Here is an 18,682-nt window from a genome sequence, read left to right on the forward strand (position 1 = left end):
CAGAACTAAATAATTTTGATGCTCTGACTGCATGTCAGACATCGTTTTTACGTCTCGAGATTTAGTTGAAGGTTCTCAGAATACACTCCCGTAAATTTAGAGTTCAGAAACACCTGGGAGATCATACAGTATAGGTAAATATATATTAGGTGCTTGTAGTAATATGTGCCCAAGCCTCATTGGTTGGTGTCCTTTTTAGTCTAGGTATTACAGCATCCAAAATTGGGTGTTTATTAAATTACTTTTGGCAGTGGCAATGATGATCAAATCATTACAGCCTGTATTAGAGGAAAAGGGGAACTGGGATTTGTGTGTCTTTGGTTGGAAAAGTAAGAAAGTTATGTTATCACGGTACTTGAAGTGAGATGGCGTCACATACTTCTGAAAAAGAGATGGTACAGCAAGTACGCTGCTTTAATAATCAGTAAGCCTCTTCCCTGGAAATTGCCACATGTTAATGAAAGCAGGAGGAGAATAAAAGTATGCTTTCACTTTGGGGAAGAATTAATAAGTTCCCATTTTTCAATTTCCATTCCTTTACTAGACTTGAAAGCCAGTAGTTTTCCCTATTAAAAGTGTAATGCAAAGTACTAAATAGAATCTTTGATACTTTTCTTTGAAAGAGCCCTCAAACTAAGTAGTGCTGTTATGCCCTATTCCCACCTATCCAAAACAATGTGAAAATTCTGTGGAAATCCGTATACTTCTGTTTACCCAGTAGAAACTAACTGTATCCATTATTGACTTGCAGGTTGTCTCTACTAAGAAAACTTTTTGGTAAAGATCAAATATATATCCATCTGTTTTCCCTGCAGTGTAGAACTTCTAGATATGTATATACACAAATTATATAATTGATAATTCTTTATTACTAAAGGTTTATTTACATAGTATTTAAGGCATAATAAAAAATAAATTACAATACAAAAGTGCTCTTTAGGAAGGAGACACTAAACAACAGGCCCATATTACCCCTTGACTATTTAGCCAAGACATAAGCTACAAATTTTGCTGGAAAAACTGTCCATACATTTTTAACTACTTCTTCATTATTCTTATGGACCATCATCCAGGACATCTGTTTGAAGAAATATCCAGTTATAATATTTTCAAAGGTTAGAATTGTGAATAAAACATATAAAATGTGATTAAAGGATATATAGCCTTCAGATGTAATTTACAGTTTTAAAATTGCATTTTAAAACTTCGCTTTTTTAGACAGTATAAAAGGCAGAATGAGACAGATATGTAATAAATTTGAGAATTGAGGTTCATATGTAAGTCATACAATTTTTTAAAAAATAGTATTGGAAAAATATCAAGGTCTATACATTTAAATACAGATAATCTGTTTGAAAATTCCAGTTTGTTAAAAGAAATAACATCTGCAGTCCAGTCGATTAAAAACTGAAAATATCAATCTGTAAAGATTGATCTTGAGCCTAAACTTTTAGGTGTTTTCTATCCTTTGAACAAATGCTTCTGTATCTTAAGCTTGGAAAGACACTGGGAAACTAAACACTTAAAAGGCACTTTTCTTTCAATAGCCCACTTATAAAGTTTGCTTTATCTACCAGTACAGGGGAAAGAAAGAATAAAGTTGGTTTTATTCCATTTAAAGTAGTTTTGGTATTTCTTTGCTCCATACCAAAGTCTTCCTCCCCCAAAATAAACAAGTGAATTAGAATAAAAAAAAAAAAAAAAAGAAAAAGAAAAAAGTTAATAATTTCTTCTAGTTCTCAGAGTTTTATATGAGACTGTACAAAATTATCATCATTTAGGGTTGATTTTTTTCACCAGTCCTGAATTTTCAAACTTGGAATGTACTGTTTCACAATCTTTTTATTAAACTGCTTAATGATTCCAGTCTGCAAATGAGCATAGACTTTGCTCTGTTGTTATAGATCATTGAATTGAGGGGGAAACATAGTAAACTAAACAGTCTGTCACTGCTCATGAAAGACCCACATTGTTGATTACTTTTCCCAGCACAGAAGAAAAGTGACAAGTGATTCATCCTGCAATGGCATCTGCCAATCTTTTCATATCTATGTAACCTTTTGTAGTTACTGTGTGATTTAGCGTTGTGCTATTGTAAATCTTGGACTAATTAACAAAACAACAAAAATTTATCACCTGGAATATTGAAAGAAATTCAATAAAACAAGATGTGTTTCATAGTTAGGGAGAGACATAAAAATAAAAATGTCATTTAACAGTTTGAATTTAGGATTTCCTGTTAATCAGAAACACCGAGGAGGCTTAGCTCACCTTTTAATTGAGAATATGGGAAGGAAAGAGAGTAAACATATTAACTTTAGTAGCAGAAATGCTGCTAAAAGAAATACATGAAAGGAAATACAACAGACAAATTGGCTTTTATCCCCTTTGATACCAATATATGTGTATACAAGTCATAACACTATAAGTAGTGTCTTAAGGGCAAAAATGTAGCTTCTTGTTTATAAAACCTAATGAGCACTTGAAAAAATTTACACTCTGAAATTAAATAAGACCTTAATAATGAGGCTGTGTATGATTGGTGATATGGAGGAGTACTGTGCTGGCTCCAGAGGGATGTTGCTTGTCTAGGTATATGCTGCAGAACTGGTTGGAAAACGGGTCACAACTGGAAAAGCCAAAGAAAAGTTTCCATTAACCTCAAGAAATACTAGGGTTCTTGTTCTTGGAAATCATCAGCTTCCTAAAACACAAAACAAAAGTTTAAATGGATAATATATTTGAAAAGCGTACAATAGGAATACTTGGCATTATGAATTACATATATGTTATTAGAAGGAAAATATTCTGAGGGAAAGTATTCATATTCTCCCCCAATTTAATTTTTAAAAGAAGTTTCCTAATCCTTATTACATAATTTTCAGAGTTAGTATCCTTAAATCATAGCCTCTAAGTACCTTGCATGGACACTTGGATGACCCACAACTTGTTCACACACATGCATTCCATATTCTCCCCACTTCTCATTCTCATTACAAACAAAATCAGACATATAGAAAAGTAGAGAAGAGAGTATGTGGAATTTACCCATCCCTTAAATTCATTAATTCATTCTTTTCTTTTCTCCCCTCATCTCCCCCATCACCTAATTCTGAAGCCTTTTTTGTTTTATTTGCTTTTTTCCTATGCTTTTAAAGTAAATTGCTGACATTTACCCCAAATGTATTGGGGTACATTTTCTTTATAACTACAATACCATCACTATACCTAATACAAACTAACAATAATTCCCTAATATTATCCATATATTTAACATTTTCATATTCAAGACTTTCCCAATTGCCCCTCCAAGCTTTTTTTTTACAACTAGCTTGTTCACACTATTATTCATCCAGTTGGGGATCACACATTGCAGTTTGATTGTGTTCATCTCTTAAGTTTCTTTTGATCTAAAACATCTCCCATATTTATTTTCCATGACCCCACCTTGTTAGATAATCCCCTTAACTTTAAAAAGACAATAGCCGTTGGTTGGTAAAAACTCCCTGATGTTAATTTTGGTTTTCTGGTTTTACAATACAATCATTTTTCTCCATATTCTATTTTATAAATCCTTGAGGTATTTCACTGGAGCTTTAGCCTATAAAAATGTGACCCTCTTTGCAACTAATAATGGTCTATAAAAAATTTTCTCCCGTGTAACATAGCCAGAGTTTTACAGGATAAAGTCATTAATATCAAGAACTTTCTGATGAGCATAAAATTTAAGTTTGCATGTCTGGATTTATAACATCTAGAAATTAAATGTATGGACCTATTTCAGAGAATGGGAGAAATTCTGAGCATATGAAAAATAAATTGGCCTGGCGCAGTGGCTCATGCCTGTAATCCCAACACTTTGGGAGGCTGAGACAGGTGGATCGCTTGAGCTCAGGTGAGACCAGCCTAGGCAACATGGCGAAACCCCGTCTCTACAAAAAGTACAAAAATTAGCTGGGTGTAGTGACGCGCACCTGTGGTCCCAGCTACTTGGGAGGCTGAGGTAGGAGGATCACTTGAGCCTGGGAGGGGGAGATTGCAGTGACCCGAGATCGCACCACTACACTCTAGCCTGGGCAACAGGTTGAGACCCTGTCTCAAAAACAAAGACAAGAAAAATAAATTATCCTACTTTTTAAGCCTGATGAACCTGAAAACTGGAAAAATAAAATTATACACTACTAAAGCTGGATTCATTTCATGTAGTTATTAGTGCCAATAACTAAATGAGAGGAGTTGAAATCAATTCCAAATAGTACAAAAACTCTCCTGTAAAAACTGCCAGATATGTCTATTGAGTCACTCTCTTAATACCATAATTGGTTTACAATTAAAAAAAAAAACAGAATAAGCAGATACTAATCTTTGGATTTAAAAAAGATTTATGTACTTGTTGAATATTTATTAGTAGTAGTAGTAATAAATATAACCCCGAAGCCACAAATAACCTTAGGATTCTCTCAGCTTTAATGGCAGTAGAGTCCAGCTTCTTAATCTTTTGCACAAAATACACTCGAAGGAGGAGCTATCCATAAGACTAATAGAAGACTTTTGTCTCCCTGACCCAGCTCCTCTAATTTCATATGGGAAACACCTAACAGCCATAAAGTGATCTGGGACACTTTATGTCCCAGATGGACATAGAGATGGGCCGGACATGTCAGAAAGCTGAAGAAAGAAATCAACCTATTTGTGAACCTTACCATCTAAAATTGTTAGTCTGTGTCTTCTAAATAAACAGAGACCTTTTTCTCTTGGTTGAGCCTTTCCTCTTCTTTTCTGTAACAAAGAAGCAGAAACCAAATGTCAGGTGAACAAGACAAGAAGCAAGTAGGTAAATCCCACAGAAGCTTCAGGTAAGGTATTTTTCCCCCATATTTTTGGAAGAATTACATGCACTTGGGAGTAGATTGAAGTTTACACAGAGCTAAACTGGTGCCATCTAATTAATAATATTCACACCTCTGAACTTAGAGACTTTTCAGAATGTAAGGGAATACAGTTTGGGTTCTGATTCGGGAACTCCAGAGTTTTAAAGCAGACACCTTATTTTATCATTAGTATCCCACCTCTAATTTATATTTGTTATTCAAAAATAAAAAATAAAAAGTTTTGTGTTGACCTAAGTCATCTTTATTGATTCTATTCAAACTAGAACCTCAGAGTTGTGTTTGTTTAGGCTTCTTAAAATCAGTTCTGTTTGGCTGGGCGCAGTGGCTCACACTGTAATCCCAACACTTTGGAAGGCCAAGGCAGGTAGATCACTTGAGATCAGGAGTTCAAGACCAGCCTGACCAACATGGTGAAACCCCATCTCTACTAAAAATACAAAATTAGCTGGGCATGGTGGTGCATGCCTGTAATCCCAGCTACTTGGGAAGCTGAGGCAAGAGAATCACTTGAACCCAGGAGGCGGAGGTTGCAGTGAGCTGAGATCGTGCCATTGCACTCCAGCCTGGGCAACCAGAGTGAAAGTCTGTCTCAAAAAAAAAAGGTCTGTTTATTTCGGTAAATATTTATTAAGGAAATGAGATAAATGGTGCTGGAACAACTAGATATCCACATGCAAAAGAGTGAATTTGGACTTCTGTCTCAGCCATGTACAAAAACGAACTCAAATCAAAGATCTAAATGTAAAAATTAAGACTATAAAACTCTTAGAAGAAAACAGCCATAAATTTTCATGATCTTGGGGATTAGGCAGTGGTTTTTTAGATGAGACACAAAAGCACTAGCAGCAAAAGAGAAAAAATAAACTGGACTTCATCAAAATTTAACTTTTGTTCTTCAAAGGACACTATGAAGAACATGAAAAGACAACCCACAGAATGGGAAAAAAATAATTGCAAGTTGTATATCTGATAAGGAACTAGCATCCCTTAAATAACTCTTACAGCTCAACAAGAATAAGTGAAATAATGTACCCCATATTAAAATGGGCAAACTCTGAATGTATGCATCTCCAAATAAGATATACAAATGGACAATAAGAACATGGGAAGATGCTCAACATCAAGTCATTAGGAAAATGCAAATCAAAACCCCAATGAGATACCACTTCACATCCACTAGATGGCTTCATATAGTTTGGATATTTGTCCCCGCGCAAATCTCATGTTGAATTGTAATCTCCATTGCTAGAGGTGGGGCCTGGTGGAGGGTGTTTGGGTCATGGGAGCAGATCTCTCATGGCTTGGTGCTGTCTTCAATAGTGAGTGAGTTCTCACAAAATCTGGTCGTATAAAACTATGTATCACCTCCCCCCAACTCTCTCACTTTCTCCTGCTCTCACCATGCAAAATGCCTGCTCCCATTGTGCCTTCTGCCATTGGTGAAAGCTCCCTGAGGCCTCCTCAGGAGCCAACCAACATTGGCGCCATGCTTGTACATCCACAGAACCATGAGCCAATTAAATCTCTTTATAAATTACCCAGTCTTAGGGTTTCTTTTTTTATATAGCAACGCAAGAACGGCCTAATACACAGTTATGATAAAAAAAAAAAAAAGACAAATGAGTGTTGAGGAGGATGGGGAGAAATCAGAACCCTCATATATTGCTGATAGGAATGCAAAATAGTCCAGCTGTTTAGAGACAGTCTGGCAATTCCTCCAAAAACTAAACAGAGTTACCATAAGACCCAACAATTCCACTTTTAGGAGAATTAAAAACATATGATCTACACAAAAGCTTGTAAATGAATGTTTATAGCAGCATTAGTCACAATAGCCAACAAGTAGGAAAAACCTAAATGCCCATCAATTGAATGGACAAACAATATGTGGTACATTCATACAATGGAATATTATGCAGTCATAAAAAGGAAAGAAATACTAATACATATTGCAACAAGGATGAGCCTTGAAAGCATTATGCTAAGTGAAAGAAGCTGGGCATGAAAGACCACGTATTGTATGATTCTATTTAAATGAAATGTCCAGAATAAGCAAATCCATAGAGACAGAAAGTAGATGAGTAGTTGTCAGGGGCTGGTAGGAGGGGATAATAGGGAGTGATAGCTAGGGATATGGGGTTTCTTTAGGGGAGGGAGTTTAAAAAGGTTCTGCAATTAGTGATGATTGCTGCACAACTTTGTGAACATGAAAAGGGTAAATTTTATGGTGGGTAAATTTTATCTCAATTTTAAAATACATTTAATGAACACCTGCTATCAGCACAACAGACTTTCCTAAGCCCTGACTCATAGTGGCCCTGCTGACTGCCTAGCCCAGTGGTTTTTACAAATGTATGCTTCACTTTAAACATAAGGGATTTTTTAGAAAAGCTTTACATAGCAGATTTTTATAAAATCAACCCCCCCACATAGTAAAGAAATCCCATAAAGAAATATTTTGTAAAATTAAGAAAACTTTTGTAAAGTTACTAGTTCATACCTAATTTATCTGTCCTGCAAATGTGAATTCTTTTATATAGGATTTACTTAAAGGGAAAAACATCTGTTCAGCAACTATTTAGCCCATTGCAAAATACCAAGAGTCGCCATTAGAGTGTTAGAACTTTCCCAGAACTGCCCAGCCTTACGATTTTATCTCCACCACTTTATGAGCTCTTTCGGCCCATCGCTTTTTCCGGTAATGCTGGAAGAGGACCACTACAATTACTATTATGATCATCAGTGCACAGGCAGAGCCAATGGCCAGAGCCAGGAAGTGGATCTCAGAGAAGCGTACTGTAAGGAGAAAAAGATCAAATTAGGGTTCTAAAAAGAAGAGGACTACAATGAAATCTAATGACATAATAGGGATGCATTTAATCAATAGATGGAATCTTCCTTTATCCTACCTTTATGCATAAAATACTATATTACCTTGTAAGTCCTACTAGCAATAGAAGAACCATACACATACTTTAGTTGTTCTCAAAGTGTGGTCTTCGAAGTAACAGCAACAATATCACTTGAGAACATGGAAATCTTAGGCCCCACCCCAGACCTACTGAATTAGAAACACTAGAGGTGGGGCTGAGCAATCTGTGTTTTAACATGTCCTCCAGATGATTCTGATGCAGCTTTGAAAACCACTGGGTGGGTTGAACTACCTGTGGGGTAAGGTTTTTGCTAACCTCATCAAACGTAGTGCCCAATCCATTTCTCCCTGACTTCTCACCACTTTCACTCAGTCAGTCATTTATTCAGATTTATTAAGGGCCTACTACATGCCTGGCACTGTGATAGAAATGCAGAGCCAAAAAAGACATCACCTTCAAGGAGCTCATGCCACTGAGAGGATAGGAAAGTAAATCGGAAGCTAGTCTAGTGGATAAATGATGGAAAAGGGAAACCAGAGGGAAGGTCCCCTAAGCCACACTAGAGTCTGTGAACCCTGGTTCTCTTGTCCTTTAGCTTGATTTCTGATTATACTTCCATAAGCCCTCAGAGCGAGAAAGGACATTAGAGAATGTCTAGCCCAGGATTCCCAGCCTTGACTCTATGAAGGAGAATGGGGAAGAAGATGGAAGGTAGTCTGCAAGCCCACAGAATCCATGTCTCATTTTGTATGTCTCCATTGTTTTATGGGAAGTAGGGCCATGGCTTTCATTTGATTCTCAAAGAATAATTACCCACATATGTTTAAGAACCACTGATTTTTTGTTTGTTTAACCTGTTCATTGTGCAGATGAAGAAACAGGTCCAAAACCATTACATTACTTCTTTCAATACTCAAATGACTTCTGCAAGGTCACACAGCCCTCTATTGGTGGGGCGTTGAGAAATGGTTTTAAACTGTACTATGAATGAAAGGAAATCATACCACTGCACAGGCTTATATGTTTGGAGTAGTGTTGGTTAAGAGCACACACCAGAGAGCACTAAGTTGAAATACCTAGCTGTGTGATTTGAAGTAATTAACTTCTTTGAGCCTCAGTTTCCTCATGTATAAACAGAGATAATGATATTCATCTCTTGAGTTCTTAATAAAAAATAAAATAATTCATGTAAGTTGTTCCTTGCTGTGCCTATACAAAATAAACACTCAGTGTATGGTAGCTGTTAAGTACAATTCAGAGGTTGGGACATATTCACATTTATTATCTCATTTTATCCTCACCATGATCCTCACTGTGTTATTCTCACTTTACAGATAAGGAAAATAAGACTTATTGATGGCTGGTAAATGGTAGCAATGACTCAAACCCAGATCTACAACTTGTAAGTTTCATGTACTTTGCTCTTTGTTGCTTGGCATGGTTTTCCAGATTGTCCTTTACAGGGATGCAGACAATACAATGCACCAATTTAGAGCACAGTTTTAGACTCAAAGTTGATTGGGTTTGAGTACTAAGTTACTCCATTTATCAGCTACATGACTCAGGGCAAATGACTTAACCTCTGTGAGCCTCGTTTCCTCATTGGCAAGATGGGAGGCATTAAATGCACAATAAACTGATGAGATATGTAAAGATTAAATAAAATGTGTCATGTAAAGCCCCTGACATTTGGGAAGTACTCAGTAAGTGTTAGCTACCATTATTAGTACCTGCCTCCTAGAGTGGTGTGGGGGTTCAGTGAGATAGTGTATGTCATGCACTTGTGACGTTGCCTAGCATTAGAGTAGGTACTCAATAAGTATCTCGAATAAATGAGTGAGTGAACAGACCTATTGTAAGCCTTTTATCAAAGAATTGCTCCCTGTCCCTTTCACAATCTCAATGCCATTTTTGTAACGGATTCTCTGAGTTCCTTTGCTTTACTTTCTGTTTCTTTCCACAGCCAAACAAAGCCTTTCTCTTTTTACCCCAGAACTCTTCAGTCTCCCTCTGAGGCTCCCAGTTCTGAAGGGCTAGTCCCTCTCTCTATCCATCACAAAAGATTGTCCCTCTCTCTCAGCCTTAACAAAGATTGCCCCTTTCTTTTCTACAAGCTCTCATCCTTTCCAAAACCACTGTTCCCTGCATAACCTACCAGTGTGCACGACACTGAGCCGGATCTCCCCTATCACCCCATCAACATCAGGTGGGTTCTTCACTTGGCAGGTGTATGTCCCATTGTCGTCGAACTGCAGTTTCCAGAGAAAGATGGAGGCATCATACCGCTCAGGGTTCCCATCCCAAGACACCCGGTCCTTAAACCGCCCACTCATGGGTTGGAAGGGATCTATGTGGTAGTAGAATACCTAGAGAGGGGAAATGGCAAAAGGTCTTCTTACTCAGCACCCAGGCAAGGAGGCCAAGATGGTGGGAACAGAAGTGAAACGCCAGCAAACCCAACTGTCCTGTCTGTGGCTCGGTCACTTGCTTTCCCCTTCAATGGCCTCTCAGTCTCTGTCCCAAGAATTGTTTCCGAGCTTAACCTTGTGCTTGCTGCTAAGAAAAATACTGGAAGGGAAAGGAGAAATGGACTGGCTTATTATTTCCCTAAACAAGAGTACCCTGGAAAATGACGATAATCTACTTACAAACTGCTCAGGTCCCCCATCTAGAGGACGAAAATTCCAGGTCACTGTTAGAGCATCACCCACAGGGGCAAAGCTGGAGAAAGTGCATTTTAACCGAGCATCTGTCCCATTAACAGCCTCCAGCACCCGGGAGGTATAAATTTCCACAGCTGCTGTAGGCCAAATAGCTGCAATGAAAAAGAAGAAAAAGAAGGGTTAACAGGGGATGTAGTATTGTGAGAACCTCTGCTGACACTTCCAAAATAAATATCTGAGTAACACAAAGTAAAGTGAAACTGAGATGCCCCAGCTCCCAAACTTACTTCACCCAGAATCTACATACTCCTACCAGTATGCAGCCTGGACCCTCCCATTCCATGTGACAACTAAACTACCACACAGCAAGCCTTCGTAGTGCTCTTACTTTCTCCACAGCATGATAGCCTCGCCTCGTGGTACTGACTTCAAAACTGTTATAACAAACTACAAACATCCACAAATAGAATTGAAAGCATAAACAAAAAATTAAAATGAATCATAACATTGATTAGACCTATACATTATGTATAGACCTTGCATTATATATTGTATGTAAAGTGGTCTCCTAGCAGGTAACTTTTCCAGATGGGTCCTTATGTGGATTTCGTACTGTTACTAGTCTATTACAGAAACTGAATTAATCAACTCCAGACAGCTTATGTTTGCCTGCACCCCTAGAACCTTTGTACCACGTGGCATTTTTTTTACCTTGATATTTACATTTAGAATGTGTGTGTTGGGGCACTTTCAAAATCACAGTAGGTCTCTCTCTAACAATCTCCACTTTCCTGGTGTTGCTGAGAGTCACAGAAAAGACCCACACACAGAAATCCAAATGCCAAGTCCTGCCAGCAGTGGGAGGTTGAGAACAGCCACACACAAAAAAATGGCATGTAACCTGAGATTAGAAAGCCCTCTCTGTGCCTGAATCACTGGCAGCTGAACACACCTAAACCTGTTTGTCCAAGAGCAGTTCTCCAAAAATAGTCCACCAACTTTGGTTTCAGTAAAACCCAAAGTAAAACAAACTATCTGTGGCTCAGACTCCCAAACAAAAGTCTTGCAACTTCTAAGACAATTAGCTAACTTTATAGAGTGAGCAGTGAAGGAGGAAACGCTGAGAGAAGCCCGCCGGCTCTTACCTGTGAGCTGTATGCCAAGAAGAAGCACCGCACGAGTAGAGCTCTTGCCATACATGAGGGAAACCCAGCCTTGGCCCCAGAGACCAGACCGGGCAGACCAAGGGCTCCAACACCCTGCCAGGGCCACTCCAGGAGGAGCAAGCACCGCGTTTTCCCAGAGAGAGGAGTTTGAGTTGAGTTCCTCACCTGTGCCTGTGACTCAGCCCGCTCTGCCTGTGCACTTTTCTGAAATGAAAGGTGGGGCCTCAGCTCCCAATGCCCTCCTTCCTTTCCTCTCTCCCGCCCTCTACACTAACGAGCATGAGCACGTCTGCACAAAGGTCCCAAACTCCTGCAGTCCTCTCTTTACTTTCAGTTAATCTGACTGGGCTCTGGCCTCTAGATGGCCTCGGAAACAGCCAGAGGAGGTGGTGCCGGTCTGAAATGTCCCAGACTGTTATGGGTTTGGCCCTCACACGCCCCTTTAAAACAGGCTTTAGGCTTGCCTGGGAAGTGAATGTTGAAACTGTCCTGCAGTGATTCCACTTCTCAAAGCACCACCCCAGGGCCACATTCACCTGGGACTGGATTCGATACAATTTCAAAATGGGAGTCGGAATTCCTTAGGACCCTCTGTGGACAAAAAGCTGATACCCTTGTTACCACAAGGATTCCTGCACTTCTTCTAGTTTGTAGCTTTCCAGGAGACCTGGCAGAAACAAACCAATCAAATCTCCACGCTTAACAATCCTTTACCTTTGAAGAATTTAAAAACAAATCAGGACACCATCCCTGCTCATTCACCCTGCCATCCGAGTGCAATCTACAAAGTGCTCTCCTGCTGATTGTTTCATCTCCATAACACCCCTGTGAAGCATTCCCATTCTACCAGTGAGGACGCTACGAACCCGAGGAAGGTAAATGATTTGCCCAAGGTCGCACAGCTACCATGTGGCAAAACCAGAACTTTTCTTAAAAATCTAGTGTTCTTTCCACCAAATAACAGCTAATATGAACAATCAGACATGGGGCTCTCAAGGAAAAGGTTTTCATGATAACTTTGTTGTGCCTCGGATTTCATCTGTCATTTTTTGAATAGCTAAATGACTGAGAAGTCTAAAGAGCTGAGGAATCCAAACGAGAAAAGATGCCTCCTTGTCTGGAAAGAGGGTGGGTCATCGTTACAGATTAATGAAGCGGCACAGAAACATCGGTAGGAGGGGGATGAAGATTACACATGCAGTTAAGAAGTAGGCTGGGCTGGGAATCTAACCCTGAAAAAAGACAGATTGCCTTTATCCCTGGATTAGCAGTCTAGAAACCCTTCAGTCACTCATAAAATCTTCTAGCTGAATCCAGAGCAGAAAGGGTGGCAGGAACAAGAGAAGGTGGCAGGCTGAGTAGAAAAAAATAAAACATCATAAAGAGGGAAGAAAAGAGAAAATTCTACCAAAAGAGAGGAGAATGCAGAAGTGCAGAAAACAGAAAACAACAGGAGAAAGATGACATGGGCATGGAGCAAAAACAGGTAGACAACCACAAAAATCCATTGTGCTGGAACTCAGAAAACAGAGGTGGCCCCAAATGCAGACCAGCTGTGTGCTAGTGAAAATCTGTTAGCATGGTGAGAGTTTCTGAAAACTGTGTGGCATCTTTGTCAGCTTCTAGTTCAGAAAGGGACCTAAAATCAGTCTGCTGGGGGAACATTTCAGATGGTGGTGAGGAAGGATAAGATACAGCCTTTCTGGTATGTAGGTCAGAAGAGTTCAGCTCCAGGACCCTGAAAGAAAGAGTTAAGGAAACTTGATGTTGGTTGGCTTCCAACTTTGCAGGGAAATACAGCTACAGAGGAAGGAGAGGTAGAGCCAGGATTTTGAAGTCTACAGCAAATTGCGAAAACTGGTGAGAGGTAGAGTTACCAAAGAGCTCAGGGATGCAGTGAAAAGCAACAGGAGAAGAATCAGGGCAGGAAGAACTGAACAAACTGCCTGTTGTCAGGAGCAGAAATCCCTCCCCCAGGTAGCCAAACGCCCAAGAGCTGGCTGCCAGCCTTGCTCTGAGGGGCGGGAGTTATCCAGATCCCACTTCTCAGCTGAGTTCAAGTTCCTGGCCTAGTGCCTGGCAACGCCCAATTCCTTCCAGTTAGCAGGAGTGGCTCCACAGTCAACCACTTCACCTCGCTGGGCAAGGAAGAGGCCAAGGGTAGAAGGTTAAGAAAAGAAAATGCTAAATAAAAAGGATGTTTGCCCCTCACAGTTTTCTGGACACCAGTCAGCAGGACTTAGACCAAAACTGAAGGCATCTACATAAGGCCTAAGTTATGTTTGTGTCCAGGCAAATGGAAGGAAAGGAAGAGGAGTTCTGGAAATTGAAAAGAAGAAAAGTAAAGTTTTCAAAGACACCATTTTCTTTCTAAACTTTTCCAGAGAAAGATCCTGATTGTCATTTAAAATTGTGAGATACCAATAGTTTTTGAAAGAATCTCATCTGTCCCATCCCTCTACACATTTCCCAAAAAATGATTTCTAGTGAGTATACAGACCTTAGCCAGCAGGAGACTCACTGGGGGCTCAGACGACAGAAGGGACAATGGGCCTGTATCAATATTTGCAAAAGTTGCCTTTCTCAACCTCCTAGGCAAAAATCTTTTTTTCACCTAAGATGAAATTAGCATTGTGTGAAGCAAGGAAAACAAATAATTTAGCTCTTAGGGTGATCAAATAAAGCATTCATTTACTCAAAAGTTTCTGTTCATATGTTTTTACTAGAAAAAAAATCAGACATACATAGAATATTTCTATCTGGGAGGAAATAATATAAGAAAGGAAGGTGAAGTAAACAAATAATTACCACATTCTTGATTTTTAAATTCAATCCTTAAAGGATGAATAGGAATTCTGGAAAGAGGATAAACAAAGCCCTTCCCATTGGAACAAATGGGTGGGAATGTGGTACCCACAGGGACTAGCATGCAGTTCCTCAAACCTGGAGCACAGGGAGGAGTGGCAGGTCAGGTGAGAGGCTAGGTCCACCCGGGCAGTGCCCTCATCCACCATCCTAAGGAGTGTGGACTTGATCCTGACAAATATACCCATTGGGGATGGCTAATATGTGACCCGAGAAGAGCATCCCTAGAAGTAGAATTACTTTGGTATTTCCCGGAACCGTTAAAAACAAGAAGGAAAGTCTTGGGATACCAACCACCACTCACTCCTGGCTTTCGTTTGGGATCCTGGCTTATGAGCCAGAATGAAAAGGTAGACCAGCATCTGTTTTCCAAAGACTCAGGGACCCCCAGCCTTCCCCAACCAACAACTCCAATCTCTAGCATCCTTTGTCAAAACTTCTCTGGGTTTAGAGAGCTTTTCAAAGATGAGAGAGGGAGGCTAGGCTGTCAAGAGTCCTAGATGAGAGGTGGGCTCTTAGCCCAAGAGAATAGTTCTGTTCCCTGTGGCCCTCCTTCTTGCCTGAAGTTTCCTAGAGATATTCCAAAACAGGTCTGGGCCTGAAACTGAGCCTCTATGAGTTTAGAAAAAACGTGGGAGGGAACGCTCTTCTGCCCCACCTCATTACAGCTGATATGCACCTCTCCAATAAGCCTCAGGCTCTTCTGGTAATTATAGAGGAGAGGCAGCATGCCCTTATTAACCAGCCCAAAGAAGAGACTCTGAAGTGGTTTAACGCTTCACTTATTCTCAAGGGAAGCTACATAGATTGTGCAGGGCTAGAGAGATGGGGCATTTTTGAAGATAACTTTAAGGAACCTCTCAGGAGGATAAAGGGACCTTGATAAATGAATTTATCTACCTCCCCATTAACCATGCACACCACATCTAAATGGTGGTGAGAATTTACATTATATTGTGTTTATTGATGAACACCGCATCTCTTATTATTGTTCCAGTTATCTCTTGTTAAAATTGGTTACCATGACCAATTTTTTATTCTTAGGAAGTTCATTAATTTCCTGAGAAAAGAAATAGCCACTTTTTTTCTTGTTTTTTTTTTTTTTTTTTTTGCTACTATATTCTAGGAGGCATGAGGTATAGGAGCTAGAGTCCAACCTGCCTAGATCCAGATCCAAGCTCAGCTGCTTACTAGCTGTGTGACCTTGGGCAGTTATCTAACTCTCTGTGCTTCAGTTATCTCATATGTAAAATGGGAACAGTAACATTTACCCCATAGTCTGGATGTTAAGAATCAAGTGAAATACATTAACTAAAGCTCTATGCTCAGCACCCACACAAAACATTCAGTAAATTTTAGTTGTTTGTGGCTATACTTAGTTAAGATGTTTGGGAAAAGGGCTGGCAGTTTCTTATGAAGCTAAACACTCAGCCACCCTGGCAATTCCACTCCAAGATGAATGAAATTATATATACAGAAAGATATTTGTAGGAGAATAATCATGGAAGCTTTATTCATAATAGCCCAAAACTGGAACAGCCCAGGGGTCCATCAACAGAAAAATGGATCCTGTGTAGAATATTCATATCGTGAATCCTACTCAGCAATTAAAAGGAACAAATCACTGATACATATCACCACGATGAATCTCAAAAGTAAGTTGAACAAATTAGCCAGACACAAAACAGTATAAACTCTTTGATTCCATTTATATGAAGTTCTAGAGCCGGCAAAACTACCTTGTCATGAAAAAAGTATAAAAGTAGTGTTTGCCCCTGGGGGAATGGGGGCAGGGATTGACTGAAGGGGCATGAGAGAACTTTCTAGAGTGATATTAATGTTCTTCATCTTGACAAGGGTTTGAGTTATGCGCTTGCCAAAACCCTTTGAATGGTATACTCTTAAGACTTGTACATTTAATTGAATGTAAGTTTTACTTCAGTAATTTTTTTAAAAGAATTGTAAACAAATTCTAAACTCTCATTAATGCTGAAGTATTTACAGGGAAGCATCCTGATGTCTGCAATTTAATTTAAAAATGCATCAAAAATAAGATGCATTGATAAATGGATGGATGGAAGGAAGGAAGGATGGGTGGGTGGGTGGATGGATGGATGGATGGATGGATAGATATGTGATCAAGTATAGTAAAATGTCAATTGAAGAACCTAGGTGGGATACACAGGTATTTACTGTATAATTCTTTAAACTTTTCTGCATGTTAGAAATTTTTCATAATAAAATGTTAAGAGGAAATTTGCTCCCACATTCACCAAGTTTCTTCAGCATTAAGTAAATGACAACACAAATTCAGTAATAAAGTGTTGGAGATTCATTACATTATATCATTCTAATGTAGACATACCTTAGAATACTGGTAGATTTTAACAAACAAAAATTACCATTAATAATTTTAAATTACTATTTATCAAGTGCCTACCATGTACCCAGCACTGTGGTAGGCATATTACATATATTAGTTCTGATCTCCGTAACTGCAAGATGATACATAGATATCTCCATTTTATAGATGAGGAATTGAGACTCAGAGAGATTGATTCATTCTAATACCTATTGAGCCCTGTTGCTAGAAATTGTGCTAGATTCCAAACAAGAAATTAGTGTGTACTCTCAAGTTGCTAACTATATCTTAGGAAACACAGTCAAATAAGTAGACAATTACAATGCAATGTGACAAATGAAATGAGTTGTGATCAGAGAAACACAGAAGCCAGGGTCCTTCGGCCAGCCTTGGAGGCCTTGGGAAGGCTTCCCAAAACAGGAACCATCCAGTGTAGCTGGCTAGCAGCTACAGGCTCTAGGGTCAGAGAAACATGGGTGTGAATCAAAGGTCTACATCATTTATTCATTCATTCATTCATTCATTCATTTAAGAAACACATTTTGGGTACCTATGACACGCCAGGCATTTTCCTGGGCACACAAGGAATAAAGTAGTGAACAAAGGGACAAGGGGTGGTCAGGGAAGCCCTCTCTGATAAGATGAAACTTAAGAAACATCTGAATGAAGTGAGGTAGTGAACCATGTGGATCAGGAGGAAGGACATTCCAGGCAGAGGAAACAGCACAGGACCTGAAGCTCCCGGGAGCATGTGTGGAGTATTTGAAGAAAAACAAGGAGACCAGTGTGGCTGGAGCAGAGTGAAGGGGCAGTGGCGAGGGGCTAAGGAGGGAGGGGTACAAGGCAGATCAGACCACCAGGGGTACAGGGCAGCATTAAAGTGTTATGAAAGACAATCTCTGGAAAGGGAGAAAATATTTCATATTTGCAAATCACATTTCTGCTAAAGGATTAATATTCGGAATGCATAAAGAATTCCTGCAACTCAATAACAACAACAGCAACCAAACAACCCCATTAAAAAATGGGCAAAGGAGTGGAATAGACATTTCTTCAAAAAGATATAAAATGGCCAGTAGGCACAGGAGAAGATACTGAACATCACTAGACATTAGGAAAATATAAATCAAAACCTCAGTCCATTAGGATGCTATTATCACATCTGCTAGGATAACTATTACCAAAAAAAAGAGAGAGAAAATAATAAGTGTTGGCAAGAATGTAGAGAAATTGGAATCTTTGTGTATTGCTGGTGGGAATATAAAGGAGTGCAGTCACTGTGAAAAATAGTATTACAGTTCCTAAAAAATTAAACATAGATTTCCATATGACCCAGAATTCCACTTCTGGCATGTACCCAAAAGAATTAAAAGTAAGTACTCAAACAGATAGTTGGACACTGACGTTCAAAGCAGCATTAATCGCAATGGCCAAAAGATGAAAATAACTCAAATGTCCATCAAAGTAAGAATGGATAAGCAAAATGTGGCATATACATACAATGCAGTATTTTCAGCCTTACAAAGAATAAAATTTTGACACATATTTCAACATGGATGAATTCTGAAGGCATTATGTTAAGTGAAATAAGCCAGTCACAAAAGGACAGATGCTGAATGATTCTACTTATATGGGAGCATCAAGAATAGTCAAACCCATAGAGACAGAAAGTAGAATGGTGGTCGCCAGGGGCTGGGGGAAGAGGGAAATGGGGAGTTATTGTTCGATGGGTACAGAGTTTCCATTTGGGGAGATGTAAAACTCTGGAGATGGACGGTAATAATGGTGGCACAAGAATGTGAACGGACTTAATGCCACTGACTGTACACTTAGAAGTAGTTAAAATGGTAAATTTTTTGTT

The 18,682-nt window shown here is 39.3% G+C and overlaps 1 protein-coding gene across 2 annotated transcripts; it reads right to left on the reverse strand.

Annotated features, from left to right (window-relative positions):
* Nucleotides 1-851: 851 nt before the first annotated feature.
* Nucleotides 852-11,873, reverse strand: MPZL2 (myelin protein zero like 2). 2 transcript variants are annotated; one of them, XM_054523744.1, is made up of 6 exons: nt 11,574-11,873; nt 10,414-10,580; nt 9,921-10,131; nt 7,541-7,688; nt 4,704-4,779; nt 852-2,629 (listed from the first exon to the last, which is right to left on the reverse strand). In XM_054523744.1, the coding sequence occupies exons 1-5, from the start codon at nt 11,626-11,628 to the stop codon at nt 4,716-4,718; spliced, it is 645 nt and encodes a 214-aa protein (XP_054379719.1). In that variant the 5' UTR covers nt 11,629-11,873; the 3' UTR covers nt 852-2,629; nt 4,704-4,715.
* Between the last annotated feature and the right edge of the window lie 6,809 nt (nt 11,874-18,682).

This window comes from Pongo abelii, chromosome 9 (genome assembly GCF_028885655.2).
Source record: "Pongo abelii isolate AG06213 chromosome 9, NHGRI_mPonAbe1-v2.0_pri, whole genome shotgun sequence".
Lineage (NCBI taxonomy): Eukaryota > Metazoa > Chordata > Mammalia > Primates > Hominidae > Pongo > Pongo abelii.